Source organism: Carassius carassius, chromosome 36 (genome assembly GCF_963082965.1).
Source record: "Carassius carassius chromosome 36, fCarCar2.1, whole genome shotgun sequence".
NCBI classification, from domain to species: domain Eukaryota; kingdom Metazoa; phylum Chordata; class Actinopteri; order Cypriniformes; family Cyprinidae; genus Carassius; species Carassius carassius.
Window position 1 is genome coordinate 15,935,809 of NC_081790.1, and position 18,665 is coordinate 15,954,473.

Here is an 18,665-nt window from a genome sequence, read left to right on the forward strand (position 1 = left end):
TCTGTTTTCTTGCCAAATTTAGACTTTTGACTATTGTAAGGATTATGTTTTCCTCCATTCTCTCAGGGATAGAATTGAGCATGATTCAGTATGTTCATAAGTAAATGTAACTATTCTTTTTCACTTTAACCTAGGGACAGTCTGCTTTGAATGTCATTAAAAACATTTAGTGAGTGTTTATTAAAGGCATGCCTATTCAGTCACTTCAGACATTAGTTTAAACACGTTCCTGTCTATAATAAAAATTTTTCGAAATCAGTTAATTCATTCCTCTAATCTTCAAGGCTTTAACCTCAAATCTCATTAAAATTTAAAACTGCGCACTCTTTACAATTCTGCGTATTGATTTTGTCTTTCTCACAATAGAAAAGCTTCACCTCTAATTTAGAGGTGCTTTTTGAAGAGTTAGACAGGGGAGCATAAGTGTGCATAAACTATGATTGTAGGTCATCGAGAACTGAAATACTCAATGATTCAGGGATGTTCGAGTATCATTGATCTTTTTTTCTAGGTCTGAATGGGCAACATTCATTGTGGTTTATGTGATTTGTCAAAGTCAGAGGGATCTAAAGTTTTTTTATTTGCAAACTGGCTTTAGTGCCATGATATTTGTATTCTCTTGTGAAGTTCAATAAACGATGCTTAAATCATTTTATGTGGTCTTGGTTCTTTTTTCTTTTCTTTTTTTTTTCCATGTTAAATTGATTGGTAAGGGAAACCTTTACATGTCATAGACAAAAGTTGCTTAACTCTTTCTGGTCCTATGATTTTAATTATGCTGAATGAACTCAATACTCCGACTTAGCGCTGGTAATTCCTGTACCTTTCTTAAATCCCGCCCATATCCTTTTATGAAATGAAGTGACCAAATACTGCAGCGGTCATTCACTCATATTGCGTCCCGTTACTTGAGTTTGAGCGTCATCTGTCATCTCATCGCTCGGTGGGTGTCTTTTCTCTCCAAACCCGCACGGGACTCTTGACTACGGCACGGGGCGTGTATGTTGAATTAAGAGGTAAATAATAAGGTTGTGTAGGTTGAGGGGATACTAAGCACCCCACGGAAGACGGTAAACATGACAGCGATTGAAATGCAAGTGCAGTATAGTTCTTACATGACGACTACGACTGAGGAATACATGACCCAACAGGATGACTGGGATCGCGACCTGTTACTGGACCCGGCCTGGGAGAAGCAGCAGCGGAAGGTAAAAACTCACGAGTTCTTTCTGTGTTCACTACTTGCTTTTCTTTATAAAGACTTACGTAAAGAGAATTTAAATATTCGTCTACAGCCAGAAAAAATATATAATTGTTCGCTTTTACTGGATGAGGAGGCCTACCCTATGGATTGAAATATAGGATGTCAAATCTGCAAGAATTTGTAACTTTCATTCGGTGGCTACAAGCGCCTAGTCTCCACGTCATAAACCGCTTAGCCACACGGACCAATCAGCTGCGACCTCGTTGACTCGGCAGCAAAAATGGTTGAATGGTTTTGTATTCATCATTAATTTCAACATTACCCATTTGGTTGGAATATATTTTTATTAAAATTATTAATGGGTTATAGTGTTAGTGTTACTGCAGGCAATTCTATGAAAATATTTAATGACTACATGACAGTAGCCATAACTACACCAAAGTGACGGTAACAGCCTAGCAGAAGAGGCAACAGTGTTCAGAATGGACGGATGTAGTTAAGTACTGAGAGCCTCAAATGGACCCCAAAAATATTGGACCCATCCTCATTAATCCAAGCAGTTTGTTCATCATCATCTGTTGATTCTAGTTAAATGACTGATGATGGTACATGTGGGAGGGGAGGTGTTTAAGTAGCAAAGATTTAACATGACGACCTTGCAGATTCATTTACACCTTGTTGAGGGTACAGACATTTTTCTTTCTAGCAGAGTGCACTCAGTGTTAGATTGAAACACACGTTTTAGCTTTGTGAATTTAAGTTTTGTTGGTCAGTAAGGATCAAGGCTTAGAAACTGACACTTTTTGGCTACAAAATATGACCTGATGATGCATAACCTTCATTGCTCAGGATGTCAAACTAAATTGTAGCCTACATGATATGTTTTATTTAGTTTTCTCTTTATGCAGATCTGTGCAACCCTGTTGTAGTTTGATAAGGTTTAACCTTGATTTGTGAAAGTTGACTAGCTACTTTCATTAGATTCTTTTTATGTTCTATATTAGTTCGTCAGACATATTTAAAAAACTTGCATTAATGCCTTTAGTGAATTAAACACACACACACAAAAGGGTTTTGTATGGTACCATATTTGTGGAATTTGACAGCAGTTTTTCTAGTCAAAATAGCCATTTCAAAAGATGAGCTACTCCGCAGACCTTTGTTTTGGTACTTTGTATTTCAATTACTGGCAAAAATGAAATTTCAGAAGGAATATGTATAATCTTTAATCCTCACTGTAGGGTCAATTATGTAAAATCTTGGCAGCCTAGGTGGCTATTTTGTGTTTTTGCACCCGAATGTGAAGCATTCTGTTCATGCAGAACTGTCATGCTGCACAATTCTCATTAAAAATACCTCACTAAGTGCTGATATCACAGCCTTCCTTGCATTTAACCATTACTGTGCTTCATGCTATTCCTTTAAGCCTACCTGCTTTGGAGAATAACTCTGGAGTACTTAGCATTCTCATTCTTTGGTATTTTGGTCACGTACCATTTATTAGTTCAAACCTGAGACTAGATTCTTATACAGTATTGTATTACTTAACTATTTTTTTAGTGTCTGTTAATTAATGTTTCAGATCCTGCAAGGTAAGCCAAGTGGACCATTGAGTTTTGAGAAGCAAGATATTCTGGGACACACTGAAAATTGTTGTTTAATTCTGGATTTATTATACATTTTTATGTTGTGTCACACCCCCACACCTCTCATGGATCCCTTTCTGCTTTCCATGCTTGTACAGTCATCAGTTTAAGGCATGTTGAATGTAGTCCAGGCCTCATCTAGTTACCTCCATCAGCTACACGTCCAGTGTGAGGGTTTAATGGATAATATATCTGTAGTTTTTCATAAAGTATTGGAAATAATAAACTGATTTTTATTATTATTATTATATAAGATGCCTGCTTAGTGTGCTGAATAGTATGTCACCTAATTACACCTTTTCCATTTTCCTTTCATTTGTATAAAGTGGGTAAAAAGTATGCATATTTCATATGATGAAATGAGTATATTTCATCCGTCTTTTTATGAGGTCCACAAAGGTATTTTTTTCATTCTAATTAGAAAGCCTTACACTGAGCGCAGAACCTGAGGGTTTCAGATAGGTGTGCACATTCTTCAGGCACACGGTAGGGGTTGTGGAAGGGGGAAATGGGGGGTGAAGAAAGTCATGAGTATGATCGAATGGCAGTTGCTATTCCAGAAGAGGTGTCCTTCTAGGGAAGCTTCTATAAACTACCTAATGAAAGCATGGAGGCTGGGAGGTAGTTTACTGTAGGAGACCAGGTCAGCCAGGTAAACGTAATTCAGGCTGGATTTGACTTCCATGGCCATGTAAATGAGAGCAATAAAAGAGGGTGGGACATATAATGGGACAATAATAATTGGTTGCAGGTCACGAGTTTCTGTAGTCAATCCAGTTTACACTCTTTAAACGTTCCAAAAGGGAACTGGTTTTGCAGTAGTTTTTTTTTTTTTGGTGTAAAAAGAACCTTTTGTATAATGGAAAAAGTTCCATGGATGTTAAAGGTTCTTCATGGAACCATAAATGCCAATTAAGAATGTGTAGGTGCCTTTATTGAGTCCATATTATTGAGATTTGTTCTGAAAAAAATTTAAATGTTGGAGAAAAGTGCTAAGGTGAATTTAAATAGTTTATATTTCTTTGTGTATACACATTTATTAAGTGGTGCACTGGCTAAATGACTGCATGTAAGTCAGATGCCTAGGTTACAGCTTCACCTTGGTTGCAGCTTTAAATACCAGGCCTTCAAATATTAAATATCATGTTACCAGAATCCTATGTTCAGCCCTTTCACCTGAATGTGCTGCAACCCGTTCTACAACTACCTCACATTTACATTTATTCCCTCTGTAGTTTCTATAAGTAATCATGTAGTAACCTTCTGGCCAATACATAAGGAAACATCTATGTATCTTGTTAGTGTCAATTGCAGTGAAGATATTACTTTACAGGCAGGCAGTGTTCCCATAAGTGTTATCATTGTTAACTAAAATTAAGACCATATAAAAAAAATTAACTTATTTCATCTAATTGCCAAGTAACTAAAATGAAGTTTAAGCAATTTAAAAATATATGATCTAATTCAAAATATTAACAAAAATTATAGTATATCAATTAATGATACTAACACAGGTTCTCATTTATGCTTGTTAACATAATGTGCCAGATGGTAATGCCATATATAATTATTGATTCTCATCTCACCTGAAGCACTTTCTATATTTATTTTTTGGGGGATTGGGATAGTTTGACAGTAGACTTAAGTGATAATACTTACAGTACTAGCACATAGATGTCTGGTTCACAGAATGACATTGGACTGGGACAGTAGATTTTGATGCTTGTTGTAGTAATAAGTTTGCAAAATTATGTGATATCCATCTATAGAACTGAAACACATCCGTAGCCATCTAAAACAGATTGAGTATAGATGCAGTAGATTTACAGTAAAATTCATTGAAGTTTGGAAGGAAGTTAAAAAATTTTAAGGCGGTGTCAAGATGCAGTCATGTTGATAAGGAAACCCTTAGTAGCTTCAGTCATTTCTTCCTGCTACTGTAAAAGAGGATGCGTGATCCAATGGAATGTGCTTGTGGCTCTGCTGTCATCTGTAGAGCATAAATAATCTTGCAGCAGTTTTGATCAGCTAACAAGAGTGAGACTTTAAAGCAGAATTTTCCCTTGTAAGTGAAATTCCTTAAAACATTTGCAATAGTCTCTATTCTTTATGTTCTTTTTTTTCTGTGCACATTCATTTTAATGTGTTTTAAAAAGAAAACGTTTTCTCACAATGGTGTAAAATTGGTGTAGAAACCGGTTTTCCTCAGAAAATTTCACAAATACAAAGAAACGGGAAATAACATTGAATTTGACACTACATTTTAAATTAGATGTACTGAAATAGTATTTTCTTAAATTTTTACAACTTTGGGGAAAAAAAGATGCAAACAGGTTTTATTAAAATATTAAATATTGTTATAATATATACTAAAATAGATCTAAATCTGCTTCATGCGCTGTGTCCCTTTAATTTATTAAAATATACAATAACATGTTGAATATATGATCTGTGTGTTAGCATGTGTCGCTGTGTGAATTGTAAAGTCTTTACTTTTTTAACAATGCCCTGTCATGAGAGCAGGAGGACTGCATTCAGCTGACTCATTAATGCAAAGCTTTAGCACAGATGTATGTATGACAGGAATAGTTGAAGTGATGATGTAACTGGAGTGCTAATGGTTAAAATAAATCCTTGGTGATGGAGAGCATATCTGCTGTAGTCATCATTGTAAAGTATGTGACATCAGAATCAAGATGTCACAGTTTCTACTTTATATTTTTGCAGGCTATTTTGAATAGTTGTTCAATAGTATTTTTTAATTAATTAAGTTGTGTGAAGACTTATTTATAGATGCTTCCCCTCCACTTTTAAATTAATATGTAGATTTTAAGCTATTTGAAATATACATTAATTAAAGCTGACTAGTATTTACTGCATTGGGTTATATGTGAAGAATATGATCTGGCAAACTAAATATGTATGAAAATTTTAATTGACTTAAAGAGTGTATACATCAATGCTAAAGCAATTAGCATGTGAAAAAGAAATGAAAGCATCACCAACATGCCAAGTTATTTCTGTACAAACAACCTGTTGCTTGGCTAAATGTTTTTACCTCTATTCATAATGTAGGATGTTCAAGAAAAATGTTTCCTGGTGCACATACTTGGGTGGCCACTAAAACAATTCTCTCATTTCTTGAATCCACGTTATGCCATTCAGTCTCCAAATTAAAATAACACTCAGTGAAGTTTATTGCTTTTGATTATAACTGTATGTTTTATGAGGATGTTATATAAGATAAATGGCCCAACAGTGTCGTGGAACATCACACATTTTTTCGCGCAGTAGTGTTTTGAGCGTCTGTTCCAGGAATGCTGTGCTTTCAGCTGTCTGCTGGTGTCTCATGGCTCCCCGATATAGCCTCTCCTCCTCCTCATCTCCCCCCCCCCCCCACCGAGGCTAATTTTGGTGATCTTTGGCAGAGGGGGGTGATTTGAAGGGTGACCACCTGCTGCAAAAGGGTCTCCGTTTCCAGACTTACATCAAATTACGTTGGGCCTTGGCATTCTTCAGTCACCTCACTCGCTCTCTGTCCCCTTCTCTGTTACGCTGGGGCTCCCAGTGGGGCATGTACAGTCCATGCTGCTTATAGATCCAACTATGTGTAGATCAGGGACAGAAATTAACCTTTGCTCAAGACAAAAATGCCACTCAAAAAAATTAATATATATATATATATATATATATATATATATATATATATATATATATATATATAATTTGGTGTCAAATGCCCTCAATATTTAACTTATTTATTGTTTTATTTCATTAATTATTTGACATATAATTTTTTTTTTTTCATGTGAAAGGATGATATCCTCTGTGTGTCTTGTATGACCACACTGTGTCGCACCTTTGAACAAAATGAAACATGATACAAATTGGTGTAACTGGATGATGTGTAAATGGATGACTGCTTAAGACTTAATTATTCTTTTTTCCCTTCAGACCTTCACTGCCTGGTGCAACTCTCACCTGCGTAAGGCAGGGACACAGATCGAGAACATTGAGGAAGACTTCAGGAATGGACTCAAACTCATGCTGCTGCTGGAGGTTATCTCAGGTAAGCGTCTCACTGGATCTGTCGATGTGCTCAGCGACCCATATCAGTGTCGTGTTCATGTGTTGCATTGACTAATATCAGTTTCACACCTGTGGAACCGTATGGACAGTAAAGAAATATACTTTTAAAGGAGTATTTGACTGTGGTTGCTTTATTAGTTATGGGTTCGTATTCTGCATTTCCCATATTTCTGGCCTTTGAATCATGTATAAAGCTTTCAGGTTCCCAAATGTAGTTTATGTAAAGATAATGTGGCCATTATTACACTTCCTCCATTAACAGTCTGACAAGAAGCAAAATAATATTTCTATACATGTGCTTATGGTATGATTTTGTGTCTCTGTGTGTGTTATATCAGGTGAGAGACTCCCTAAACCAGACAAAGGCAAAATGCGTTTCCACAAAATCGCCAATGTAAACAAGGCCCTGGATTTTATCAGCAGCAAGGGAGTGAAACTGATCTCCATCGGTGCTGAAGGTGAGGCTTAAACCTCTTCTGTTTCAATTTCTCTAATATAAACTCCATAAGCCCCTTTATTCTAGTCCCTTTGCCTTTCCATAAGTGTTTTTTCTGGCTGTTCTGACATGCAGAGATTGTGGATGGTAATGTGAAAATGACCCTCGGCATGATCTGGACCATCATCCTGCGCTTTGCAATCCAGGACATCTCAGTGGAGGGTGAGAGGCTCTGAACATCTCACACATTAGCACCTATTAAAGGTCCACTCATTTTTTGTTTGTCAAAGAAAGAAGCTATTTATATTATTGTATTTAATTATTAGTATTTAGCTTAGTGTTAGTACATTTATACCTGCTCCCAACCAATCAGAAATGGTGGGTAAAACCTGTGAACATTTTGTTATTTTTAGGCATATGTCTATATACAAATATTGCCGTAAAAATATAGAATAAAATTGATTAGTTAAATTATTGTGATAGCAAAATTAAGCTGTGCAATACATCAAGGCTTTTTTCAGTTGTTGTTTTGTTTAATTTTCTTTCAAAGAGATAATAGACATTGTTGTCAATATAATTATTTAATTTATTTTAATGTAGTACACTGACAGGAATTAAATAAGGTTCATGCATTTAATCTGTCCTTTTAACTATGCCTATTTGCCTATATTACATTCACATTGTATTTGTTAAAAAAACTAATAAGTAAATAAATAAATAAGAAAAATTGTCCTGAGATTCGGGATTCTCATGGTGTTCAGACAAACAAATGAATGTCATAGATTACATGCTTTTGGCAAAACTAATCAAGAAACGATAAAGTGCCTTAATGTGAAATGTGTGTGTGTGTTTTTTAAACAAGCTTTGAAATTTGATTTCAAACGTAATATCACTAATAACTTCTTTGATAAAATGATTGAAAACATTTAAAAACAGCTCGTATTTCTTTTTATTATACATTACTATTGTTCTGAGCACCAGTAGTAAGGCTATTTGTTTGCAAGCTTAATAATTTAATTAAATAAGTTTTGTATACACTTGGCCAATTATTCTCTTTATGTTGTAATTCATGTGTGGGGATTATGCTAATTATTAATGTGAATGCAAGTGTGTACTATTTACAAGGGTCATTCCACGAAATTGTACCTTTTGCCTCGCTGAGAAATAATCAAACTTGGATTTAATATAAAAATGTTACGATACTATGTATTCTTTCATCAATATTACATAAAAAAAATCAATTAAATATTATTTTAAATAATTTAAACAGCATTTATATTTTAAGGTTTTTGGCCTGTCCCTCACTATGATTTTTCTTTTTCAGCAGGATTTTTAATTTGCAAAATAATATAAAACTCAAATTTGCATATTGTTTTAAATATAGTCTCATTGTTAAGCAATGTTTTTGGCACAAGTATGCATTTTTTCTTTAAACAGTTAATTTTTATTGGTGTCACATCATATCAGCCCTGTTACCCTCATCAAAAAGTCCTGTACATTCAAGTGACGTCACTTCTAGGAGGATATGTCATCTCTCAACCAGGATTTCTACACTTAAAACACAACAATGTTTCTCTCTCACTTCTATAATGTTTTATTTTTGTTGAATTATGAGACTGGTCTGGGGGGGGGGGGGGTATATGCCTTCATATATTCCTTTTTTGAACCTGATTATTACCTAGAAATGATCAAATTAGTTATTGTCATCCCTGTTACTTTTCAGGGTAACAGTTTTTGACATTTGGGAATGACATAGATTAGGTGTCGCCCTGTTTTTAATGATTGTCTGTATAAAATGCAAACATGTTTAAAGGTCACCCTGGTTGTAATCTTAAGCTAATGCCTATATTATTCAGTGTTATATGAGCATGGGTTACATTTTAGTTAGTAGTATTGGTATTGTTACTATTAGTGTTGTTGTTAATGACCAGGATAGGATGATCAGTCTCAATAAAACGCTTTTTTTTCATAACTCATTGTCAATAATGTTCAAGAAAGTTCTGATCATCTTCCTTGCCTAAAAATTGAACGAGATCAGTATATTTGATGTTCTGTGAGAAGACACAGACAAGCATATGGATGCATTATCTAATTACAATACCCTTAAAACAGATCTCCTAGAAATGTAATGTGCTAAATCAACAATGAACTGACTTAAACTGAAAAATTGAATGTTTACTATTGTCATACAACTATGCTAAGTAGATGCAAAATAATATAATGCAATTTAAAATGGTAAAACTGTTCAGTATTATGTAAACAAATATGTGCAGTGTGGTGAAGAATGTGTGTCCGGCCTTCCATGTTACTCTGGTCAGTCCTGTGACTATGACGTCAATCCTGTTACTGTCATTAATTTCATAAACTATATCTGATACAGCCTTACAGGTTTTTTCATTGTAACTTATACTATATTTAATTTTGAACAAAGCTCTTTATTTAATGTCTCTCTTAAATTTACATGTGGGAACCCTCCAAAATTAGGACGTTCTTTATCATTTAAATGACAAATATTAAAAAAGAAAAATCCAAGTTTTGAGAAAAGAGAAAAGACTGCTCATATATGTGAAAACTATCACATAGTTTTTATTAAACTATAGCATCTAGAAACGCTTGAGTCGGTAACAGGATTGACAAAATACCAAAACATGAGGTAGAAAAATAATAAATTACATAGCCTGAGATGGCACAATACAATTTATTTTTTCTTTTCTTTTTTTCCAAGTGGAAAAGGCACTGTTTTTGTGGAATGACCCACAAATGGTTGGAGTTCATTAACATGCACACATTTAAATAACAACTCTGAGCATCTGTGAATTGTATTTATGAACGTTTCATGAATGAGGTCAATTGAGCATAACTTTAAATTAAAGGGTAAGGTCAGGTCAACATCTTATGTTGTGTAGTCAGTGAAAGTGCTCTTCTGACCTGTTCCTCACAGAGACCTCTGCTAAGGAGGGCTTGCTGCTGTGGTGTCAGAGGAAGACTGCCCCCTACAGGAATGTCAATGTGCAAAACTTCCACATCAGGTGATTTCTGCTTCACTCCTGTTGAGAGAGCAGCATGTTGGCTTAATTTCACAATCTTTTACTCTGTTTAACTCTTTACAGCTCCTGTCATGTGTATATTATCTCTCTTTAAAAGCCATCCTTCACATTATCCATCATTCTTCACATGCTTCTAAACTCCCATAGAGCCTCTGCAAAACTCATTGTTCTGTTAATCATTTCCAACTTTCTTTTCTTGTTCTTTCTCCGTGTTCTTCCTTTGCTTGTGGTCTGTGTCTTAGTTGGAAGGATGGCCTTGCTCTCTGTGCTCTCATCCACAGACACAGACCTGACCTCATCGACTACTCCAAACTGCGCAAGGTGCCATCGCCCTGTTTGTCATAATGCATCTCTGCCTTCTTTTTGTTCATCTGTTATGTTTCAGTAAAAACTTTTCCCCTACACAATAACAGTCATCACAGTCCTGTTGGTAACTAACTTTATGTCTTTATCTTTGAATGCACTGTTTATTGTTCTAAAAAGAGCTGAATATTTTACATAAAAAAATTGAACACCCTTTTTTCATTTCTTAAGTGAAAATAGGTTTGTTCTATTTAACTCTATGAAATTATTGCCACCCTACTAACAAAAAAGCAAGTGTTTATTTTTTATCTTACCATGGTAATAGTATGTTACTTTTTGAATATGTATTATGGCTTTACAATGATTTTAATATCATGGTATTTAATTGAAGTATTTTAGAGTACAATTTAATGTATCATGGAACATAAATATATATGAAAATCACTGTATAAAACATTGTAAATATTAAAGGGCTATGATATTATTACCGGCACAGAACATTTTTTGTAAAGATTTTAACGGAATTTATCTAAAATGTTCTCAGGCATAAATTCAGTTTTTGCTTGTTTAATTGTTACTAATGTTCTGCAGTGCATAACATAGCATGTGTCACAATCTAACATGGTGAAGTGTATTGGTATGCACAATATATTTCCATGATGGTTAACTGTCTTTTCCAGGAACTTTCGATTGTAGACTGAGGAAAAAACTCTTCTCTTTATTCACTTTTTTTTCATTGAGTTTCTTCCTGGCTATGTCTGCCCTTGCAGGATGATCCTACTGGCAACCTTAACACTGCTTTTGAGGTAGCAGAGAAATACCTTGACATCCCCAAAATGCTCGATGCAGATGGTATGTACTCTTGGAGAGATATCTTGTTTCACATTGTACAAATAAAATGGTTTCAGGAATTGCTTAATGTTTATCTCCATATTAGACATTGTGAACACTCCGAAACCTGATGAGAAGGCTATCATGACCTATGTGTCATGTTTCTACCATGCTTTCGCTGGAGCAGAGCAGGTAAGGGAGTTCTTCTGGAGATGAACATCTGTAAAGGAAGCAGAGTTGCTCCTTTTAGAATGTAATTGCCCACCTTGTTTCCCCTTTGTAATCAGTCACACTGTCCTCCAGGCTGAGACAGCAGCTAACAGGATCTGCAAAGTGCTGGCTGTGAACCAGGAAAATGAGAAGCTGATGGAAGAATATGAGAAACTGGCCAGCGAGGTAAGACAACTCAAATTCTCTTTTAGATGGACAATGTTTTGTTAATTTGCTGAGTCTTGGTTTCCCAATGGTTTTGAACTTAGCTTCTGGAGTGGATCTGTAGGACCATCCCCTGGTTGGAGAACCGCATGGCCGAGCAGACCATGCATGCCATGCAGCAGAAGCTAGAGGATTTCAGGGATTATCGACGTGTGCATAAGCCACCAAAAGTTCAGGAAAAGTGTCAGCTGGAGATCAACTTCAACACCCTACAGACCAAGCTGAGGCTCAGCAACAGGCCTGCCTTCATGCCCTCTGAGGGCAAAATGGTTTCAGTATGTGCTGCTCCTTTTCTCTTAACATTTGTATTCAGGGTAAATTACCTTGCTTACAAGTACCCCACAGACAGAGGTAACATTAAGTAAGTTCTACCTGGGCTCCTCCCCTGCAGGACATTGCCAATGCCTGGAAGGGTCTGGAGCAGGTAGAGAAGGGTTACGAGGAATGGCTGCTCACAGAAATCCGTCGTCTGGAGAGACTGGACCACCTGGCCGAGAAGTTTAAGCAGAAGTCTACCTTGCACGAATCGTGGACCACAGGTTTTAATCAATATATCTCTGATCTTACAGTCAGCCATTCTCACTCTACTCTGAGAAAAAACATATTCCTTCTCATTGTGTTCCGATTGCTCAACACAGGAAAGGTCGAGCTGCTGTCTCAGAAAGACTACGAGTCAGCCTCTCTGATGGAGATCCGTGCTCTGATGAGGAAACACGAGGCCTTTGAGAGCGACCTGGCTGCCCACCAGGACAGAGTGGAGCAGATTGCTGCCATTGCACAGGAGCTCAAGTAACTTGAAACATGAAGATGACTTTCTTATAGAGTTTAAAGAAGTAATTGTAATGATTATAAAGATGTGTTGCTCTTTAGTGAACTGGACTATTATGATGCTGCAACCATCAATTCCCGATGCCAGGGCATCTGTGACCAGTGGGACAACCTGGGCACCCTGACGCAGAAAAGGAGAGAATCACTGGAGGTACATGTACATAATAACAACTTGGTTGTTACGATATAGCTGTCCTCCTCAAATGTCTAAATCTCTCTTTAATTGAGAATGCGGTCACACTAATGTAGATTCCACATCCAGGAACATTAAGGCCCAATCCCAATTCTACCCCTTAGCTCTTCCCCTTTTGAAGGGGTAGGGGTGTCTCAATTCTCTTTTAGTTGGAGGGGTAGGGGAAGGGGAAGGGCCAGATAGCCCTTCAAATTAAGATTTTTTGGGACCACACTTCAAATGAAGGGGTATGAATTATTTCGGCAACATGGGTGCTACAGCGAAAAAAAAGACACATAAATGAAAGCTTTTTTGGCATAAATAAAGATTTTAACGAAAAGTAATCATTTGTTTTATGTTATGAGTATTCGCATCTGTGCGTTTATCTTTTTAGAGGGAGTTTACTTAAAAACACCGATTGTATCCTCTCGTCGCTGCAAAATATTATGTAGCGATTCAGTATTTGAACTGTATTTAATAAAAGTCATGGGGCAGCGTTGACAAGTTTATTTTCTCATGGATGTGTGAGCTGTGCGATTTCCGATATCTGTGTGTGTGTCAGTAAGCAACTCATTAATACAGAACGATAATTAAAGGCTCTAATGCACACCAGCACACCAGTATATGTGTGTATTGTAAGAGCTAGATGACGAATGATGGCGTGTGACGGCATAGTAGTGGTGTCCCAATCCTTAGGGGAATATTTTCTCCCCTACTCCTTGACACTCTGTTTCAAGGGACAAGGGGAAGGGGTAGGCGGAGGGATAGGGGAAGGGGTATAAAATAGAGATGTGGGTTCGCTGTAACCTTTTCTTTCTTTGCCATAGCGTGTGGAGAAGCTTTGGGAGACAATTGACCAGTTGTACCTGGAGTTCGCCAAGCGGGCAGCACCCTTCAACAACTGGATGGATGGAGCTATGGAAGATCTGCAAGACATGTTCATTGTTCACAGTATTGAGGAGATTCAGGTAAAAGACAAACACTGAATGCTTGATGGAGAGCTTATCTATTTCAGTGACATCGCCAACTGGCTTTAGTATCTTATCAGTCTGTTATTAGAGAAGGAAGTTGGTGTTGTTGTTCTTTAATAGACTCCTTTTTTGTCTTAACTGTATATGTCTTAACATCATTTTGTTCTTTCCTGCTATTGTCTACCTCAGAGTTTGATCACAGCCCATGATCAATTCAAGGCCACCCTGCCAGAAGCTGATAAGGAACGCTTGGCCATCATGGGCATTCATAACGAGATCCTGAAGATAGCTCAGACATACGGGATCAAGGTAGTGGGCGAGAATCCCTACACTGTCCTTTCTCCTCAGGATATTAGCAACAAATGGGAAGCTGTAAGTACTTTACAATCTTTATTATACCACTTCAGTTTAATCAGCGAAATGGCTCAAAGTATTGTGTTCTTTGAGCTAGGAGAAGTCCCTCTTCTTCACTGAGGAATGTTGCTTCCCTCCAAACAACAGGTGAAGCAGCTGGTCCCAATGCGTGACCAGACATTGCAGGAGGAAGTAGCCAGGCAGCAGTCCAATGAGAGGCTGAGACGCCAGTTTGCTGCTCAGGCCAATATCATCGGACCCTGGATTCAGACCAAGATGGAGGTATTTCACCGTACAGCTCACTCAAAGTAGCTACATGTCACATACTATGAAAAAACTCAAACTAAATCTTCCTCTTGTTCAACAGGAGATCAGCCATGTGTCAATTGATATTGCCGGTTCTCTAGAGGAACAGATGAGCAATCTGAAAACATATGAGCAGAACATCATTAATTACAAATCCAATATTGACAAACTGGAAGGAGACCACCAGCTCAGCCAGGAGAGTCTTATCTTTGACAATAAGCACACCAACTACACTATGGAGGTATTGAAAATCAGCTATTTTCTGTTCATTCTGAAATGTATTTTCTCTATGAAATCCATATGTCATTAAGGTAAGGTGTCTTGCACAATTAGACTTCTAAGTTTCTTTAATCTCACGTTACATATAAGGCAAGATTCCTATTTTTTTATTATTTCAATTATCTTATTATGTATTTTAGCATGTGCGTGTGGGATGGGAGCAGCTCCTGACCACTATCGCCCGCACGATCAATGAGGTTGAGAACCAGATCCTGACCCGTGATGCCAAGGGCATCAGCCAAGAGCAGCTCAATGAGTTCAGAGCCTCCTTCAACCACTTTGACCGGGTTAGCAATACATGGAGTCTTTGGTTTAATTTCCTTATTTTTAAATAAGCAAAGTTATGCAACTTTATGCAAACTGTACAATAAACATTCATTTTTTTGTATTTGCAGAAGAGGAATGGCATGATGGATCCTGATGACTTCCGTGCTTGCCTAATTTCTATGGGTTATGATCTGGTGAGTGCATTAAGTCCTGTTTAGAGTATGACTCTTACTGCTTTTCTACTTTTTTTGTTGCTTTACAGTAATCCAGAAACACAGGGATGCAAAATCAGCTTTCTTTTACATGACCTTTTCCATTATTTTTTTAGGGTGAAGTTGAATTTGCACGCATTATGACTCTGGTGGACCCCAACAACACAGGAGTTGTCACTTTCCAGGCATTTATTGACTTCATGACCAGGGAGACAGCCGAGACAGACACTGCTGAGCAGGTCATGGCCTCCTTCAAGATCCTGGCTTCTGACAAGGTAATTACCATCTAAGAACTTCAAAAAGAGCCTATAGGAGAATCTGCTAAACATGGCTCCTGTTGTCTAAGCACTCATTTTTTTTCTACTGTGTTCTGCAGATGTACATTACAGTTGAAGAGCTGAGGAGGGAGCTGCCCCCAGAACAAGCCGAATACTGTATCAGCCGCATGACCAAGTACATTGGCAGTGATGCTCCCCCAGGCGCCCTTGATTATATCTCCTTTTCCAGTGCCCTGTATGGAGAGAGCGACTTGTAGAGCCCTACCTGACATGTACACCATCCACAACATCCCCTTACACCCTTCTCCTAAATTCATAAAACTCTTAAATATCTAACTCCAGGAACAATGTAAGATGTAATGGACGTCTTTGCTGTAGTAAATTTGTCCTGTACGTCACCAGTTGATATCTCGTGACACCCATCACTTGCTGTCTGACCTTGTTAGTGGTCCATCTCTTATGTTGTGGAAAGTTGTCTCACAAGCCAACAGTGGTTGAAGAGTACAAAAACCTGATAGAATATCATTCTTTACATTGGCACTGTTAATAAGAGAAATCTGCTCTCCCTTCATACAAATGGCTTACATTTGAAAAATAAATGACCCTAAAAAATATACTATCTTGTGTATTTTTTTGTTTAATCTAAGCATATGTATATATGAACTTAATGAAAACATCACTTATTAAGTGCTTATATATATATAAAATACACCCTAAGCACTTAATAAGCATATATATATATATATATATATATATATATATATATATATATATATATATATGAATAAAAAATACCAATAAATATAATTAAAACAATAAAAAATAGAAAACCACAGCAAATATAAATATATAAATATACAAATATAAAAAAACATAGAGAACACCAAACTAGTAAATGACACACAGGTGGAAGCAGGGGCGCAGATAGGATTTTTTAACTGAGGGGGGACCAAGCTGTCCAGCAGTCAAATTTTTTCTGTCCAGAAAAATCACCAGCACAGTCATAGACGACAGTATAATTGCATCTAAAAGAAAAATTGAATATCATAGAAAAGGTCTTTATTTTTTGTAACTTAATTCAAAAAAGCAAACTTTCTTATATTCTAGATTCATTGTACACAAACTGAAATATTTCAATATTTTTTTGTTTTAATTCTGATGGTTACGACTTACAGCTTAAGAAAATAAAAAAATCAGTATCTCAAAAATTTGAATATTCTATTTTGAGCTTGATTCACTTGATTAATTTTGAGTATAAATACAGGGTACCTCTTTGGCTAGTTTAGAACATGCAACCACAATTATGGGAAAGACTACCGACTTGACAGTTGTCCAGAAGATGATCATCAACATCCTATACAAGGAGAGTAAGCCACAGAAGGTCATTGCTGAAAGGGCTGGCTGTTCACAGAGTGCTGTATCAAAATATATTCATAGAAAGTTGACTGAAAGGAAAAAGTGTGGTAGGAAAAGGTGCACAAGCAACAGGGATGACCACAGCTTTGGGAAAATTATCAGGAAAAGCCGATTCAAGAACTTGGGAGAGTTTCACAAGGAGTCGACTGAAGCTGGAGTAAGCATATCAAGAGTCACCATACTTAGACGTTATCAGGAAAAGAGCTACAGCTGTCACAATCCTAGAACCAAGCCACTCCTGAACCAGAGAATAATGTCAGAAGCATTTCACCTGGGGTAAGGAGAAAAAGAACTGGACTGTTGCTCAGTGGTCCACAGTCCTCTTTTCAGATAAAAGTAAATTCAGCATTTCATTTGGAAATCAAGGTCTGGAGTCTGGAGGAAGACTGGAGAGGCACAGAATTCAAAGTCCAGTGTGAAGTTTCTGAAGTCAGAGATGATTTGGGTGCCGTGACGTCTGCTGGTGTTGCTCCATTGTGTTTTATCAAGTCCAAAGTCAATGCAGCCATCTACCAGGAGGTTTTGGGAGCACTTCCATCTTCCATCTGCTGACAAGCTTTATGGAGATGCTGAATTCCTCTTCCAGCAGGACGTTAGCACCTGCCCACAGTGACACAACCACTTCCAAGTGGTTTGCTGACCATGATACTATTGTGCTTGATTGGCCAGCCAGCTCACCTAACCTCAGAGAGGATCTATGGGGTATTGTGAAGAGGAAGATAAGTAACATCTGACAAACAATACAGAGGAGCTGAAGACCACTATCAAACCACACAGGCTGATTGCCTTCATGCCACGCCACACTGAAGCCCAGGTTGTATTTGAGTATCAAGTGCTCAATTTTAATTTTTCTTTCAAAGTTTCCTACTTTTAATTTTTCTTAGCTGGAAGTCACCATCAGAATTAAAACAAAAAACTCTTGAAATATTTCAGTTTGTGTGCAATGAATCTAGAATATAAGAAAATTAGCTTTTTTTTTTAATTAAGTTACAAAAATAAAGAACTTTTCCATGACATTCAAATTTTTTGAGATGCACCTGTATAAGATCACTATGGTAACCGCTACAGGCACAATTGAGGCAGCTACCAGCTCCTCGTAGGACCCCGGGGTCAGGAGTCATAGCACACACACATGCACACGCGCACACACACACACACACACACACACACAGAGAGAACATAAACGTCAGTGGCAGCACCATCGTCGTGTGTTTGACAACAGAACAGCATGTAGTGAGAAGGTGGGTACAAAGTAATGGTTAGATTATTATTGTGCTTCAGCCTGCATTTGCCCTGTCCCCATTCTTTAGCACCAAAACAAACACACCCATACACCAACAGGACCTGCTACCGTGGCCGAGAGAGCTAAACGTGCTGCAAATTACAAAAATCCCTGCAAATTATGAAAACATCTTCATCAGTTTGACAACACGTGCTGCAAATACTCACAATACAAACAAATAAAGACATTTTATATTTAAGGGAACCTTAAAGTGACAAACATGGCTGGGACATTATTTATCAATGTTTGCTCTGAAAATATCTTTATTTTAACAATCCTGGTCATAGATTCCTTAGCTTTATTTTTTTT

General features: G+C 37.1%; 1 protein-coding gene across 1 annotated transcript; it reads left to right on the plus strand.

The window, feature by feature from the left end:
- The first annotated feature begins 943 nt into the window (after positions 1-943).
- Positions 944-16,210, plus strand: actn3a (actinin alpha 3a). The gene is made up of 21 exons (XM_059526498.1): positions 944-1,208; positions 6,805-6,919; positions 7,278-7,397; positions 7,511-7,597; positions 10,317-10,404; positions 10,665-10,743; positions 11,496-11,577; positions 11,663-11,748; positions 11,860-11,952; positions 12,036-12,266; positions 12,383-12,530; positions 12,630-12,780; positions 12,862-12,970; positions 13,819-13,959; positions 14,152-14,334; positions 14,464-14,598; positions 14,684-14,863; positions 15,042-15,188; positions 15,297-15,362; positions 15,497-15,655; positions 15,757-16,210. Exons 1-21 carry the CDS (start codon positions 1,077-1,079, stop codon positions 15,913-15,915), a joined length of 2,691 nt encoding a protein of 896 aa, XP_059382481.1. The 5' UTR covers positions 944-1,076; the 3' UTR covers positions 15,916-16,210.
- Positions 16,211-18,665: the final 2,455 nt, after the last annotated feature.